General features: G+C 44.6%; 1 protein-coding gene across 1 annotated transcript in view; it reads right to left on the reverse strand.

The window, feature by feature from the left end:
• Positions 1 to 11,522, reverse strand: part of SCD5 (stearoyl-CoA desaturase 5) — a 131,940-nt gene extending 120,418 nt beyond the window's left edge. The window contains exon 1 of the mRNA XM_039845578.1: positions 10,971 to 11,522. Within this exon, the coding sequence (XP_039701512.1) occupies positions 10,971 to 11,202 (232 nt within the window). The 5' untranslated portion in view covers positions 11,203 to 11,522. The remainder of the gene's footprint in view (positions 1 to 10,970) is intronic.
• Between the last annotated feature and the right edge of the window lie 5,970 nt (positions 11,523 to 17,492).

Raw genomic sequence — 17,492 nt, forward strand, 5'->3', positions numbered from 1 at the left:
GTGGGCAGAGCTATAAAAGACATTACTAGAATATCTGACTATCCACTGTGGAGTAGATAATACCAAGATTAAATTCCTGGTTTTGGTAACTCCACAGAGGTTATATTCTTATTCTTAGGAAATACATACTGAAGTATTTAGAGACAAAAGGCCATGGTGTCTCCGACTTATTTTCAAATGGGCTCAGAGAAAAATAATACACACATATGTGTATACATATACATAGAGAATGTGATAAAGAAAGTGGGATGAAATAAAAATCGTTGAGTCTGGGTAGAACATGGGAGTTCTATATACTAACTGCTATTACAACTATCCTAATGTGTCTGAAATTATGTAGCAAAGTAAAAAGTTACAAAGAAAAAAATCTCAGGTGAGTGGAGGGTATGAGAGTCTATAGACTCCTCCATTCTCTTTACTTTTGTATACATTTGAAATTTTCTACCACTGAAACAATTCCATGTACCAAGCTTCAGGTATGGCTTGGGTGGCACTGACCTTGGGCTAGCACAGAGCCTAGACAACATTTACATTAGGGGCCATGTAGTGTGAGCAAAGAGTCCCACCTGAATCTGTGGTGCTGTCCTCCACATCTTGTCCTCCCAGCTCCAAACACAAAAAGGAAATAACTTTTTACAATCTTATTTGTATGGTGCTGGGTTTTTTTTTCTGATGATAAGATTAATATCAGTTCTTTCAGGGGGAAAAAATCTTATATAAAGGCAATTATAAATCAGAAGATTAAAATTGCCTTTCAGACATACGTTGCTTCTAACACAAAAGGAGCTTTTAATAGGACAGGTGAGTTACCCGCAATCTCAGAATTTAGAATAGGCTCTAATATTTTTCCTTACGTGGCTTCGGGGATAGAAATTTAAGCCAGAAAGGTAGATTGATTTTTTTAAAGTTCTCATTCAATTTGAATGAAATTATGAAAGAGAAGCCAAAGATTATATGGATCAGATAGAAAACAAGAGGATGCATATGCAGAGGTGATATTAAAAATATCTGACAACCCACAGGGCACCAACCAATCAAAACCAATCAGAACGGACAGGGATTTAAGCCCTGCAGCTGATGGATCCTTTAGCTCCTGGATTGTTGGGAATTCTAGAAGTACCCGGGAAGGCACCAGCTATTCAATATTTTAACGATTGATAGTCACAGTGGTATACACTGATTGAATACCAGCTCTGTGCATGAAGGAATATTAGCTCTAATAACTGTGGTTTATTCCAACCCTCAGGGGAGCTATGCCAAGTTTAGGTTCATATCCAGTCTATACCCAGAGGATAGTGACTTAATTCTCCCCAGAGCTCCAGATGGTGTCAAGACCTCAGAGTAATCTGAATATAGCTCAAAAATGTTAATGACTCACCCATTTTTCAAGAGCTACTGAGTGAAACACAATGGATTTGGGGAGGGGAGATGGAAGGGGGAATTATTCACACTGGCTAATAAATAACCTTTTGCTTATAGAGACTTCAGGGTAAAACATGCATTGGAGACACTTGACTGAGTCATAGAGATGGGCTTCATTTTAACCATCTGTAAAGGCTTCTTAGGAACATATTTATTAGACAAGTACCTCGACAAACTTCTCCACAAAAGTCAAATTTTAGAAATTCATTTCTAATTTCATGCATGGAACTTTTAAAGAAGAATATTTTCCATTATCTACCCATGCTGAGAGAACACTGTGTTGGTTACAGTACTGGGGGCACAACACAGCTGTTCCTTTGAGTTATAAAAGGTAGGAGGATAGAGACTGGGTCTTTGTTTTTTTTACATAGTGCCTGACTCAAGACATAAGTAATTAATTGCTTGCTTGATATGTGTTTTTTGATGAGGAGGAGGAGAATGCTATGAGAGATGGGCTTGTCCATTTAGGTCACAGGTTGCATTTATAAGCCATTGTCTCTTTAAGGAACCAAGCTGAAACTAACATAGTCAAAATGTCAAAATGCAAGTATATGGTGATACTCATACAACAGACAGTGATATAGGAAGAAAATAAATTTAAACCTGAGTTCTAAATTCTATTCTAGTCTTGCTTCATTTCTAAGTCCATTGGTATTTGATTCCTGCCCCCGCCCCTGCCATTTCAAGGGCACTCTCAGGAAATTTCTCTAATCCTGAAGACCTTGATTATCACATCAATGTCACCTATGTATATGGAGAGTAATGACCAGCCCTAATACAAGCTACCCAATAACCACCCAGAGCAATATCTTTAAGCGCTTAAGCAGGCACTTTACATGCAGTATTTGACTCCAAGATTTTACACAAATGGCTATGCTACAATCCTGCTCTACACATTTTCCCCGCGTCTAAACTTTAAAATACGGTTTTCCAAAATCTCTAGCCAAAAGCTGTTTTGTTTCCCTGATCACACAGTGAACAACTTCTTCCTAAGGAAGACACTTCTTTCTAGGTTGTTTGTGTAAAGAAAAAAATACCTGCTTGAGGTTAAGTGGACTTTTAAATGTCCCACAAAGCAAAATTTGAGGCAAGAGAACAGAAATTTGTCATGACTTCATCACTGAGGTTCTGTGTCACCTGAAAAGATGAAGAAAATGGTCAACCAAGAAAACTATTGGTCCGAGGAAAGTATGTCACCACAGAAAACTTAGTGAAGAACACATTCTGAGTCACTCATTTTCCCATTCCCTGCACCCAGAGCAACCTTCCCCAGCCCCAGCTCACCCCATGAACACCCAGAAGAGCAACAGAGAACCTGCACGCTCCCCAGGGAGGTCAGAGCGATGCGCTGGGAGGACACAAGTGCAGACGGGCATGTCAATTTCTGGGGCATTGGCAAAAACATCTCTCTCCCCAATCTGTACCCCAAAATCACATGGAAAGTTCTCTACTGGGGGGGAAATCAAGTTAAGAAAAAAAATGCAAACTTCCGTTACAAAGAAAGGCCACACAATGATTAAACTCATTCATTCATTCACCTCACACTGTATATGTTGATCAGAGACTGTGTTCCAGGTCCTAGGGACACAAAAGTGCCATCAAAGAGCACAGAGCTTCGTGGAAAAGGCAGACATTTATTGCTCACTGTAAGGACGTCAGGATAAGAGACAAGCATGGGAGTAGGGAGTAGAGAAGAGCACACTAAATATGAAACCAATCTTTCCAGGGAATGGAGGGAAGGTCATGGGAGGGGATGAAGGAAGCCCCCGGAGCAGTGGTGTGGGCTGTCTCAGCAGCCATGCCCACCCACTTCTTCCCATGTTGAGCAGAGCCTGGGTTTTGTTTGGCTCTTCACCCCGCCCCCATACACACTCACCTCATGTGACTCGGCAGCCAACCCTGATTCGGCTGAATTCCTTGCCAATGACTGCTTTAACAAGGGACTTGGGACATAATCCTGCAAGTGAGACTTGAGAAGACATCAGCTATGGGGCAACCAGAAAAGATTTTGCTCTGATAAAATGAGACTCCAAAGGCAGCCTCTTCCTTCTTCTGTAGGACACCGTTGTCATTCCATGTGCTGCCTGGCACTGGCCACCATCTTGTAACCAGGAGGAAAACTAAATTCAACAAGACCACCATGGCGGAAATGAAATCTGCTCTTTGATAACATAGTTGAGTCACCCCAGAAGTGCCCTACCTCAGAATTTCTTATCAGTGACATTAGAAATTTTACTTATCATTTAAGCCATCTGAACTTGAGTTTTGTGGCCAAAAGCATCCTAACTAATAGAATTTGCTTCACAATTCTGTGGAAGGCGGCTCTCCCCTGAGGCCTCATCACCTTTACCAGTTTATCTATTAAATAGACAAGCTGAATTCTCAAGGGCCATGCACAGAGCCTCCCTGTTATTTTTCCGCAGCTCTATTTATGAAAACAAAATTAATTTTCTAGCCTATGAATTAAATATTGCTGCTCTGGCCGAAATATTTTAGCAACAGCCTTTTGTAGGCAAGAGAAGCGGATTTCAACATGTTCTAAATAAGCTACAAGGAGGCAGAAGGGTAGGAGGGGAGATAGATAAAGGGAAGGTGGCCGTTAAAAGGGAAAAAGGATGGTTGCCAAATCTTACTCAAGTCCAGCTTCTCTGTCGGCCTGTGGCTGGATGTCAGGCTGGGGAGCGCGTCTCTAATTTTAGCATGCAAATGCATCATCTGGAGATCTTACTAAACTCAGGTACTGATTCAATAGGTCCAGGATGGGCTCTGAGAGTCTTTTTCTAACGAGTTCCCAAGTGATGCTGATACTACTGCTCCGTGGACCACAGCTTGCTGGACCCACAGAGCCCTCCAACCTTTCCTAGTAATCATCAGACCTGCAGTGACCCCAACAGCTACAGAAATGGGGAGAGGTGACCATCACTGAAATGTGGGCTAGTGAGAATTAGCTATTTAAACTCAGGCTGATGGGAGGAAATGAGGTGAGAACAACCCCCCTATGCACATACCTTTTAGAAACAGAAAAGAGCAGAGAACAGAAGAACTGTGGAAGAGCAGTCTGGGTCTGGTACAGGTATTGTTACCCTTGAGGGGTTTTAGTGATTTAGTCCCAGGACAGTAAGTCTGAGTCTGTGACATCAAGTGCCCTACTATGACATTATTCCCTAGCCTCCCCTCAGCTCCCACATGTTTGCCCCAGGGCCTCTCCTGAAATCTTTAGACTCACTCACCCCTCCAGCAAGTGTCTGCTCTAAAAACTGGGCTCCAGATCTTTCTACCATTGTGGAAATTGTTGGTGTGTGTGCAATGGGCTGGGAGGAAGAGGTGAGTCAGGCAGAGGCAGAAGGGCAGCCTCTCCATAAGCCTGATCTCCTCCCTGTACTGCTGGTCCTGCTGAATTCCTGGCCCAGGATCTGAGCCCTGGTCACCTCCAGCCTTGCTGAACCATCAGGTCCTTGAACCGCCCTGCTCTCTGCACTGTCTCTCTCTCCTCAGGAGCTTTGCTCATGCTGTTGCCTGAGGCTGCAATGCTGTCTCTCCCAAACCCCTGGGCTGGCTGGCTGGCCGTGGGTCTCCTGCCAGGCTCAGTCCGGCTGCCGCCTCCTCTGGGGAGCTGCCCCAATTCCCCAAGCTGGCACTCTGTAACTAATGCTGTTTTGGCAGTTACCACCTGTGCACCTGTCTGTCTATCTAACTGGCACCTAAGTGCCATGAAGTCAGGAATGGTGCCAGTACCAGGCAAGTAATAGGTGAGTAATAAGTATTATTGAATAAGAAAATTAAATCATGGTTCTTACCTAGTTGTGCATCAGAAACACCTGAATGGCTGGAAAAAAGAAAACAACCAGGATATCACTCATGGATTCCAATTCAGTACATCTGAATGGGGGCCCAGTCTTCTGAAAATTTTAAAGGCTCCCCAAGTGATTCCAATGTGCAGCCACTTTTGACAATCATTGGAATGAAAGAAATGAACGAATTAGTAGATGAATGAATATGTGACTACACGTACCCTCACTGTTGTGAGGGTCTCTCTTGTGGCCACTATAATGAACAAACGACAGACATTTATAAGGGAGGACAGTTGGTACCTGTTGTGATGGCCAATCCATTCCCAGGAGAAATGAAATCGGAGACAAACTGCCTCGACCCCTGGCCAGGGCTTTCTGACAACCATAGATCAGGCTGGAACGAATCTCAGCCTCCAAGGGATGAGCTAAACGGAGGGATGGCACGAAGGGAAGCACCAAGGGGACATGTGACTGAGGCATGAAAGCTAACAAAGACTGTGCCAGCTTCCAGGCCAAGTTCTTTACTGTATTATTTAGTTTCCCTCCAGCTGCTGGCTGTACTGTTGTCCTCATAGTGCAGCCGGAGACACTGACGTTAGGAAGGGAGAGTGATCTGCAGAAGGCTGACCCTGGGCTTTGGAACCCAGACCCTCTGACTCCAAAGCCCATACTCCTAATCCTAGAGTTTGTGGCACTTCCATAGAAACATGACATGTCGCAGCAGAGGGGCAGACAGACTGCATGCCAGAGACAACAGAATGTCAAAATAAATGCTCAACGAGAATGCTACCCAAAGATGATGTTGCCTTTTGTAAAACCTTAAAGAATCACCATGGCTTTGCCATTCTTTCATAAACATAGCAATGGTTTTTCCAAACAATTCGTATAATTTTATACAATACACAAAACTAGATAAGGTGAGGACTAAAATGTTAAAACAAAGTCATGATGAAATATTTGGGATTAATGGCTGTGCCTTCTACTTGAACCCAAAATGCTACAAGTCTCAGCCGATAAAGCCAGTGCAGGTTTCCTGACACCCACTTCCATCATGGGAGGTAATGACAGCAGATAGCATTGAGTGTCTACTCTCTGGCAGGCCCTTTGTTATATGCCTCACTTCTTAACACAACTTTCAGTTTAGTGTTACTGTCCCCATTTCACAGAAGAGGAAACTGAGGCTGACAAACTGGAAAGGGACATGAAGTTGAACTAAGTGGCAATGCCGGCATCCCAGCCCTGGTTTCTGCTGTGCAGCATTATTACTCATTTCACAATCACAGTGCCGTCCGCAGTGACACTGACCAGTTTTAGAAAAAAAATGAACTAATAATGTTAACCTCAGCCTACATTTATGCATGTTGAAACTATAAAGCCAGTAGAAGCACACCGTTCTCTTGGTTTTACTGCTTGGGTAAGGCTCTTAGTGCTTGCCCATTTATTAAAAATGTAAAAGTTGCAACAACAATAGGCTAGGAATACAGGGTTTAAAAGGAAGATTCATTTACATTTTTCAGTTCTTTAGTAGTTAAATTGAGCAGTAAAGATTAAAAAAAAAAAAAAGATGATTCAAGGAGACAGGGAGGGGAGAAAAATCAAAACTGAGACCCTAAGAGATTTAGAGAAGTTATTTGGCCCTGTTTCTACAGCAATTGTCTCCAAAGAGAAATGCTAAAGATTAGGTGAGTTGTCAGGTGAACAAAAAGATTATTATCTACAAAATAGTGGCCTTTTGGAGGAAAATAGAATGAAAGAAGGGACTGGGGGAGGGAGAGAGGATTGTGTTCATTTCTCTTTGGGGACTTTGAGAAAGAACCCTTGTTTCTGAAGCCAAAGCAATATTCTCCATGCAAGAGAGGCAAGGAAGTCGAGTACTGTGCCAGCGCTGTAGAATGCACTGTGCTGCAAGACAGCTGTTCTTCCTTCTTCTTAAGAAAAACAGCCAATATCAGAACCAGTGATAATGATGGCAGCTAACAATTACTGAACATGCACCGAGGGCCAGGCACTGTGCTAAATGACTTACATATATTATCTCACTTAATTCTCACAACTTTATCAGCAAGTAGCATTAGATACCCATTTTACAGTTTAGAAAGCTGAGGTTTATAGACATTCATTTGTTCAAGGCCATTCAGCTGATAAGTAGGAGAGCAAGGGTTCACATTCAGATCTGTCTCTCTCTCGAGCCTAGCTCACCCCAGAAAACCTGGAGGCAAGACAGAAAGTCCACAGCCACACCTTCTTGGAGCTCCTCAACAACCTTAGGGACTTGATGGAAAAGGCAGCCGAACCCAACAAAGACATCAGGGCCATCCCGAGTAGAGGATGCAAGTTATCCAATGCCTGGCAGAAGATAGCACATCTTAGGGCAACTCTCAGAATTGGACAGAATTTGGTGGACCAGCACTTTCCAAACCCCAGCCTCTCCAGATTCTCCCTGTCCCCAGACTCTCTTGTTAATTCTCGCCACCTCTTAGTTTCTCCCCCATAGGCTGAATCCTACTCATAATGGTGCAGATCTCCAGCAACCAGAAGAACACCAGAGAATCCTGTGTCAGCTTAACAATGGGTCGTGTTTTCCCTGCGATAGGATGGACGAAGGGAGCAGGGCCAATTACTGCTTTTCATGCCTGGTACTATCACTGAAATTGTCCCAGGAAGGAAATAAAAACCCATATTGTCACCATAGGAGACATTTAAGAGACTCAGATGACATTTCAAGAGAAACCAGCAAGGTCCCTGACATTGCTGAAAACCAACAGCCAGAACGCCTGGATACAGTCAGGGCAAAGCTTTCTGGAAAGGAGCCCCAGAAATTCTACTGTGACCTCATGACTACTTATTCCCTTGTTCTACTCATCTTGGGATCCAGGGCATAGGCTAACTTTCCCTTAGGCCAAAACCCCTTAAAGCAGGCACTTGTGTAAGCTCAAGCTTTCAGGGGAAGATTTTTCTTCCAGCTGGGGTTTGTATTCTGTCCTTGAAACTCATAAACTCATCACTTAGGACCTGTGGGCACCAAGAGCATTCCGTTCTAAGCCTGCCCACTCAGAACACTGCAAGGATAAGAAGGGAAAACAAACTGCTCTGGCCCCAAGGGCAGTCATGAAAAGGCTAGGGCTTAGGCAGTGGAGGAGGCTGGACTGAACAACTCGATGGATCTTTCATGGATGACATTTTACCACCATGCAAATTACTGTGCACGCCGCACACCTAACACATCCTCTGCTGGGCACACAGCATGGATGCCTCTTGTTTCCAGGGCAACCTCACCTGGGGTGGAGGGAGGCAAGCAATGGATGGGCGAAGCCTAATATATCTAAAAACTCAGGTCCCAGAAGTGAATGAACAATCCACTGGTACATGAACTCAGACCTACAGCTAGATCAAGCCGGTGAGGGTGAGGTATCCAGTGGGGGGAAATTTGTGGGTTAAGGCTCCAGAGCTTTCACCGAGTTATGGTGCCCTAGCCTTCCAGTTGCCCTAAATATCCTACTCACAGCACAACGAATCTTAGCTGGTCTCTGTCCCTCATTTCTTCTCTCACAAGATATCTATTAGATAAAATTCATTTGTTTTAAATGTTTCTAAGTCACGATTTTGGATCTTGAAACTACAACATCCATCATTACCGTCTTTTCTCTCTCTATTTATTTATTTATTTTTTTAACAGAGGCAGTGAAGCACCCATAGGGAGAGAATCAAGATTCAGAGAATGGAGCTGATGAAAAGTCGCTAAAGCAGAAGACTATGCAGGGAGGGTACAAGAATAAGGTTTGGCAACATCCCCATAAAGAAGAAACCAGACTCCTTCAGTGTGTTCACTTTTCCTGGGAAGCTGGAGGAGTTTGGGGCCGAGGGAGGTATCCTCGGACCAAGGTCTTTCAGAACAAAGATTTTGTCTTCAGCACAGACAGCAGCCTGGATAGGGCAGAGGTGACTTGGCAAACCTGAAGAGGAGGCCTTGTCCTTGTAGCTCCTGGTGGGGTGCCAGGGTCAGTAGGGCTTGGTGGCTGTAAGGAGTAGAGCCTGTGGACTCTGTGAAGCTCCAGACATGTAAGATAATATTTTAAGTGCTCACTTCTCCCTGAGCTCTCTCTGACACTGCAGCTATTAAGGCTAAGCCCCAGTCCTCCAGAGGCAGGTGAGCTCTGAAGTCCAATGGCACAGTCCTACCGCTAGAGTGAAAGAGAAGAGCTCTATGGAGACTCTGGGGCAATAACTTTGGCTGCCAGGGTAAAAGTGTGTTCATGAATTAATGGCTGGACATCTTCAATTTACTCATTTAGAGATAAGAAGGAAGGCAGACCAAATTTAAACTAACACATAACGAAGACCATGGTGAAAAGGACACAGAATTGAGGAGGGAAGGGTTACTAAGCAGGAAGCTTAACCAAAGCTTTTAGGGGAATTTTAAAGGCTTCATGATTCCCAAAGACCCCTGCTCCCTCATCATTTTTCAACTATGTATTCCCTACCTCAGCCACACCCCACTAAAAGGTACCCACAGTCTACATGGGTTTGCGTCAAAGAGCAGGGACTTCAAGATTTCAAGGAAAGGCTAGGAACCCAAGTGGCCCCATTATCAACCTAGGCTTTTGAAGCTGGCACTATGTCAAATAAGAAGCTTCGTAGAAAGAGGTCTTATTTTCTTCCTTCCTCTTCCCCTCCGGAAATAAAAGTAGGTTGTAATTCTCCTGCCCCCATTCCTTGGTGATCTCAAAAAAGGAACTGAAAGAGCTTCTTGGATCACCTTGTCAAATTCTCAGCCCAGTATATCAATGCCTGTGCCTTCTGTCCTGGCTACTGCTGCTATGGTGACTGAGGCCAAAACCGGTTACTGGGGCCAGGGGGTCTTCCAAAGTGGTTTGGAAGTCAGCGACTGGAGTCCTGCAGGGCAGACACTGAGCCCCTGGGGCCAGGGGAGTGAGAGGAATTGGGGAGGTCAACTCCTGGGCCCCTAGGAAGGAGTGCTAAGAAGGAGAGTGGCGGGAACGCCACAGGTGCAGCAACAGACCCGCACAGGCCAGAAGGGGAGAGGGCCTGGAGGGGGCTCCGCATGGCCACAATCTGAGCTTTGTGCTGAGGGCAGAGCACCCTCAATGTGAGCTCGGTGTGCTCGCCAAGAAACTTCTGGGATCATAAAAGTGCCACTGGGCATAGAAGATCACAGAGGGTTCAGGGACAGGGGCCTTGCAGGGGCGAGGACCAGAACTGGTTTCTTCTACCTCGTGCCCGAAAATCAAGACTGTTCCTGGGCCAGGTGTCTCGACCCCTCTCCATTTCCTTTCTTGTTTTTTAGTTGGCCCCAGCATCCGAGGCCCGCGAAAGGACACCGAGAAGCTGAAATGCAGCAGATAGAATTCCCGAGACCCGCACGGGCCACACAACAGCCCACCTGTCTTCCATTCCTCGAAGCCCGATTCGGCCAGTACCCAGCGTCTCCCCTCGCGCGCTTCTGCGCACAGCGGTGGCGCCGCAGGACTCAGGGTCCCTCCAGCTCTCTCCATCAGGGAGCTGGCAAATGCGCCTACTCAGGCAGAGGGGAAGGCAGAAGTTGAAAATACGTGGACAGAAATACCTGCTCGTCCCAAAGGGCGGGGAACTGCAGGCCGAGGGGGCCAGGGAGAACTGGGGGAGGCGAAGGGAGAACAGAGGCGACTCCGCACACCCGGCAGCGGACCCGCGACCTCGCTCGCCCAAGCGCGGACTCACCACAGTGCCCCGTGCGCAGGCGGCGCCGGCGGGACTTACCCCAGAGCAGAGTGAGCGGCTTGGCTTTGGGGATGAGCACCAGGGAGTACACGGCCGCCAAGTGGAGCAGGCTCATCAGGACGACGTTCCTCCAGACGATGTCCTGCCGTTGCCCGCGTGCGCCCGGCCTCTCCGGGCCGCCGCCGTCCGGCGAGCCCTCGACCCCCGCACGGATCCCCTCTGTGGCGTGGCGGAAGGGGACTTCGCCCCCGGCCGCGGCCCGGCCTGGCATGGCTGGGGAGAGGTGGGCGCGGGCGGCAGCGACAGCAGGCAAGCTGAGCTCTGCTGGCGCGGAGCTCTCCGGTGGGGGCGGGGGCTTCTGCCTTTTAGGGGGGAATCTCGGCACCTCTCGTCCCGCCTTCCCGGCGCTCCTCTGGTTCCTTCTCTATTCCGCGGGCGTTCAGCGTGGCCTAAGGATGCACATCTGGGAGCCCGGCATCTGTTGCTGGCGTGTCGCCCATGCCGCTGCCGCGCTGAACTCGGCTGCAAGGAAGAGGGGGCGAGCGCGACAGGAGGGAGGGGCGCGGAGGAGCTGGGGGAGAGGGTGTGGAAGCAGAGCCCGTAGAGCGGCGGGGGAGGCAGCCCTCGGAGGGAGCCCGGAAGAAAGACCTGCATAGCTACAGCCAATCACGATCGCCTGTGGCGCTCTTAAAGAGAAAGGCGCCCCCTTGGCCTCCGCTACCCCGGCTCCCCAGGGCCGTACGCCGTAGCCCGCTGGGCAAGCGGTTGGCAGCTGGGCCCGGGGATGGGTGGGATGGGACTCCCCACACAGGGAGCCCGCTGAGCGGCTCACAGCACTTCTGCTGTTGTTGGGTGTTTCCGTTCCAAAAAAATACCTTTCCCTTTTGAAAAGCTTTTTTTTTTTTTTTAAACCTTTGAAGTCACAGGCCACCCATGTTGAAGAATTTAAAACACTTGCCTGGAGTCGCAACACAAGTTAAGGCCAGATCCAAGATGAAAATCAGAAGTCTCTGTGTCTGCCGATTCGTATGGCTCCTTGGGCCTGTGGAGGGATGGAAAGCAGCCGCACAACTCTTAGGCAGCTGTAGCGAGACACACAGTAGGTGCTCAGTTAGTGTCTATTAGATGGTACATAAATGATTTGGGTGGCTGGTTAGTAGCCAACAATTGCCCTTCCCACCGGGCAACCTATGAGCCCGTCAGCTCTGTTCACGGCAAATTCTCAGCTACCCCGCGCGCTTGTGGACTCTTTAGCAAGCATCATTGAGAATGGGGCTTTAGAAAAAAATCACCCAGAATGTCCCAAGGAAAATTAACCTGTGAAAAAATCGTATCTGCTTATTCTTCTCTTAACACAGATAATTTAGAGCTATACAGAGGGAGCCCTAATTGCATAGAATGCAGAGAAGGGTGCCCTAGATGTGTCGCAAGCAAGTGTGGCTGCACCTGCAGGCAGGTAACAAGAAAAAGGGCTCAGGCCTGGAAGCCAGAGGCTCTGAGTGCTAGTTCTAACTCACTGTGATCCAACTCAGCTATCTAGGCACAAATTTCTTTACCAGGGAAACAGAATTAATCCTTATTCTTCCTTCCAGCTTGTAAATTCTATAAATGTGAGCTTTAAGGGGTGCTATTATGTGATAAATAAAGCTAATTTTTTGGATTACCCATTCCAGGATTCCAGGAGAGGGGGGAAAAATTACAAACAACTGTCTGCATGGAAGGGCCATATATAAGCATCTTATTGTTAACAGACTTTAACCAGTCCAAATAGCCAGATAAGATAATGTCTAATTTAAAACTGAAACAAGGTATATGGCTGTGGAATTGTGGCCACTGAGCCAGTGTTATGGTGGTGCTTCAGATAGAGCTGAAATTTTAGAATGAAAGGAAATTTGCCTGGGGACCAGACAAATGTCGGCACAGAATAATGACCAGTGAGACAATAGAACATGAAACTGGAGGGTATAAATTCCATCAGCCTGCTCAGCCTGGGCTTTATAATGAACCAGTTTTTCTTCTCATGCTCCCACTGTTGCCCCTCCCACCTGACCCACATACTCTCTGTGGCCCTCAAGTTTAGACTGTCCTTTCTCTCTGGAGTAGACTAGCTGCTTGGCCAAGACCTCTCTCTGGGTTTTTGTAATGATTCATCCCATCCTCCCTCTAACCTTTCAATCATTTGTTTGGCATTTATGGGGCATCTGCTATGTGCCAGGACTAGTGGACACTGAGGATACAAGGATGAAAAGGTATGGCCCCTGCCCCCAAGAAGGGAAGACAGGTCAAACTAACTTGGCTATAACATTGGAAGGGCGAGGTCCAGTCCATTACCTGGCGGCGGGGTGGCGGGGGGTTGGAGGGGTGAGGGTGGAAATATTCCTACTAGGCATCAAGAATATATACAGAGTTTAGAGGAGGCAGAAAAATAGTTCTTTATTTGGGCCCTGGGTACTTTATTAGATAAGCTACTGTGTCTTGAATCTATCTTCCCTGGGTCAGACTGGGTTGAGCCAATCATTTCAGCTGATTGGACTAAGGGTGGAGATTGAGATGTTTGTTTGTGGGTTGGGGAGACGGGAAGTGCTCTTTAGGTATTTCAGACCCTACCTACAAAAAGATGACTGAAGGAAAATGGCTCTTCCAGATTTCCCCTCAGAGTGAAACCTCTACAGGTATAAGATATACTCTTGCTAATAATGACTGTTCCCTGTAGTGTATTATGCCGTCAGGGCTACTGTTTCTTTTCTCATCTAAGGTCTTTGCCAAAGACTTTAGTATATTTTCTTAGCTTCTGGTCAAGACCCCAGAAGTGGATGAGTGTTCATCTCTACCCCTGATGGGGCAAACGTAACAGTAATCCTTACCCTGTCAACCAAATAATGACCAAAAATGTGATAAGAGCCCTAATAGTGGTATATGGAAGACAAAGTGGAGGCATAAAGGAGGGAGTAATTTGCACTAGAGGGGGAGGAAGAGAGGTGACATCTGGGTAAGAATTTTTTTTAAAACGATTAAAATTGTAAATTGTGGTAAAATATACATAATTTTAACCAACTTACCCCTTTTTAAGTGTTCAGTTCAATAGCACATTCACATCGTTGTGGAACAAATCTCCAGAATTCCTTTCGCAAAATGGAAACTATACACGTTAAACAATTCCCCATTTCTCCCTCTCCCTAACCCCTGGCTACTACCATTGTACTTTCTGTTTCTCTGGGTTTGACTACTTTAGATATCTCATATAAATCAAATCATATTATTAGCATTTGTCTTTTTGCAGCATGACTAGCTTATTTCAGTTAGCATAATGTCTTCAAGGTTCATCCATGTTGTAGCATGTGTTAGAATTTCCTTCTTTTACAAGGCCAAATATTTCATTGTATGTATAGAACACATTTTGTTTATCCATTCATATCACAATGGACACTGTGATATTTTCTACCTTTTGGCTATTGTGAATAATGCTGCTGTGAACATAAGTTAACAACTATCTCTTTGAGACCCTGCTTTTAGTTTTTTTGGATATGTATCCAGAAGTGGTATTACTGGAGTTTTTAATAATTCTATTTTATTTTTTTTTAGAACTTCCATACTGTTGCCCATAATAGCTCCACCATTTACATTCCACCAACAGGACACAAGGGGTCCAACTTCTCCACATCCTAACACTTGTTATTTTCTGTTGGTTTTTGTGTGTGAGGTGTTTTTGGTTTGATTTGGCTTATAGCCATTCTAATGGATATGAGGTGATATCTCATTGTGGTTTTGATTTGCATTTCCTTAATGGTTATTGATGTTGAGCAACTTTTTCATGTGCTTGTTGGCCTTCTATATGTCATATTTGGAGAAATGTCTATTCTAGTCCATCTTTTAATCAGGTTGTTTTTGCTTTTGAGTTCCAGGAATTTTTTATATCCTTTGAATATTAGTTCCTTATTTGATGTGTGGTTTGCAAATATTTTCTCCAACTCCATAGGTTGCTTTTTCACTGTTGATTGTCTTAATAAAGTTTTAATTTTTATATAGTCCAATTTATCTATTTTTACTTTTGTTACCTGTGCTTTTGGTGTCATGTCCAAGAAATCTTTGCCAAATCCAATGTTATGAAGCTTTTCCCTTATGTTTTCTTCTAAGAGTTTTACAGTTTCAACAATTAGGTTTAGGTCTTTGATTCATTTTGAATTAATTTTTGTATGTGGTATAAGGTAAGAGTCCAATTTTTGCATGGGTATCTAGTTTTCCAAATACTATTTGTTAAAAAAAAAACCAAAACTCTCCTTTCCTCATTGAATGGTCTTGTCACTCTTGTTGAAGAGCATTTGATCATATACTCCAGGGTTTATTTCTGGACTCTATCCTATTCCATTGGTCTTTATGTCTATCTTTATGCTAGTACCACATTTTTTTGAGTACTGTAGCCTTGTAATAAATTTTGAAATCAAGAACCATGAGACCTCCAACTTTGTTCTTCTTTTTCAAGATTGTTTTGGCCATGCAGATTAAGATTCCATATGAATTTTAAGATGGATTTTTCTGTTTCTGAAAAAATGTCACTAAGATTTTGCTAGGGATTGCATTAAATCTGGAGATTACTTTGGTTGGTATTGGCATCTTAACAATTTTAAGTCTCCAATCCATGGATATGGGATGTCTTTCCATTTATTTGTGTCTTCTTTAATTTCTCTCAGCAACATTTTGTAGTTTTCAGTGTACAAATCTTTTGCCTCCTTGGTTAAGTTTACCAGGTAAGGATTGTTCTGCGATATACTAAGAGAAAGCCATCACAGCTAGAATGCCTAGATTCTGGCCAGCAGTATGTGCCTTGGAGAAGTTGCTTCAGATAAAGAGGATAGAATGAAGACAGAAGATAGAAAGTGTTAGATGGTAATACCACCTACAAAAACTGTGTGTGAGAGATGCTTGGTGAGGTATGTGGTCTGCCATGGTCAGGAGGCTTCATGGAGGTCACAGCAAAAAAAGCCCCGAAGATGGAATGACCTGGCAGAGACTCTTGGGTAACTGTGTAAGAAAAGACTCAGAGATGGGAATGAGCCTGGCAAGCTATCTAGCTAAGGCTGTAGTCCTTCAAAGGATGAATACCAAGACTTTAAAAAATCGTGTCAAAATATTTATGGAGAATATGCTGGTAATAGAGATGAAATAAAGAGAAAGAAAATATCCATTCTCGAAGTTAGAGATTTACAGTGATTCTCACATCTATGCTTTTCTTAAGGAAATTTAGATTTGGGCTACAGGGGCTACATGTGAAATGATCCTGGTTTGGCATCCGACAACCTGGGTTTGAGTGTGGCCCCACTACTCTGAGTTAGCAAGTCATAGTCTCTTAGATCTTTATTTTCATCCTATGTAATCTAAGCATTCAGACAGAACTATGCTGGGAATCCTCTCTATGCAATTTGCCTAATAATCTAACTTCAGTTTTTTCATGTATGAGATGGAGATGATACTGCCTACCTCAAAGGAATAGAGCTTGGTACAGGATTTGGTACCTAGTAACTACTGAATAATGTGGGTATTTTCTATTGTTTTTTAAATCATCCTAGAGTGATAGACTCAATGCAATTATAAAACATGCCTGGCCAGGAAGCCAGGGTGCATCCCAGATTGGGAAAACAACTGGGTGGCTGGAGAGATTCAGACCTTGAAAGAACGAATTCTAACAGCACTAGGAAACTGGGAAATAAAATCACCTGCTCTGCTTTATTAGAGGTAATCATCTAAGACAACTCCTTAGGCAAAAGGAAGGGATGTGCTCTATAGTTCTTAGGTATGTAAAGGAGGAGTGAGGGGAGGTTGCCTCTTGGATGAAGTGCAGGGACAATTATTTCAAATGTAATTATTTCAAATTATTTCAAATGTAAACAATCTTTGTGCTCCTAGAGTGAGAAAACTACTCACAGACTTTAGATTTGAATGATTACAGGAGAGCATAAATTTGGGAAGTTAGCCTCCAAGATTATAGGAAGATTGGTTTTGAGATAGACCAACTCCATGGCTTAACAGAAAATTAGTCATCTCGCTTCCTCCAGTCACAGGAGGGTTGGCTTCCCCTTTGCTGTACTAAATGGATTAGAAAATTTTCCAGTTGAGATTTTAAAGCAATGAATGAGGGTGACCTGTTCTTCTGAAATGAATGCTTCTATTGCTTTGGGTGTGAAGAGAGTGAGGGGTTTTCTTTTAACAAAACCCCAACCTTACTGCTTACGACCCTTCCCATATTTCCTGACCATTCTTAATAGAGTGCTGCAGTTTGGCAGTAGGAAACTGAGCATAGGAGATGGCCAGATTTGCAGACCCTTACTTCCTAATTCATAGATAAGAGGGTTTACTTAATGAAAAACCCACTAAAGTACTATAGCCAACCCAAACCTGTCTCTTCTGTCAGTGGTATGCTGGCCTTTGCATGTTACCAGGTTAACTTTGGTTTGAATCAATGAACAATCTTTCATTCAACACCTATGTATTGAGTGTCCTCTCGAAGCCGAGCATAAGCTCAGCTCCATGCCCAGAAGTGTATGACTTTGTTCATGGGACTCACCG

Source organism: Pteropus medius, unplaced genomic scaffold (genome assembly GCF_902729225.1).
Source record: "Pteropus medius unplaced genomic scaffold, Ma_sr-lr_union100, whole genome shotgun sequence".
Classification (NCBI taxonomy): Eukaryota; Metazoa; Chordata; class Mammalia; order Chiroptera; family Pteropodidae; genus Pteropus; species Pteropus medius.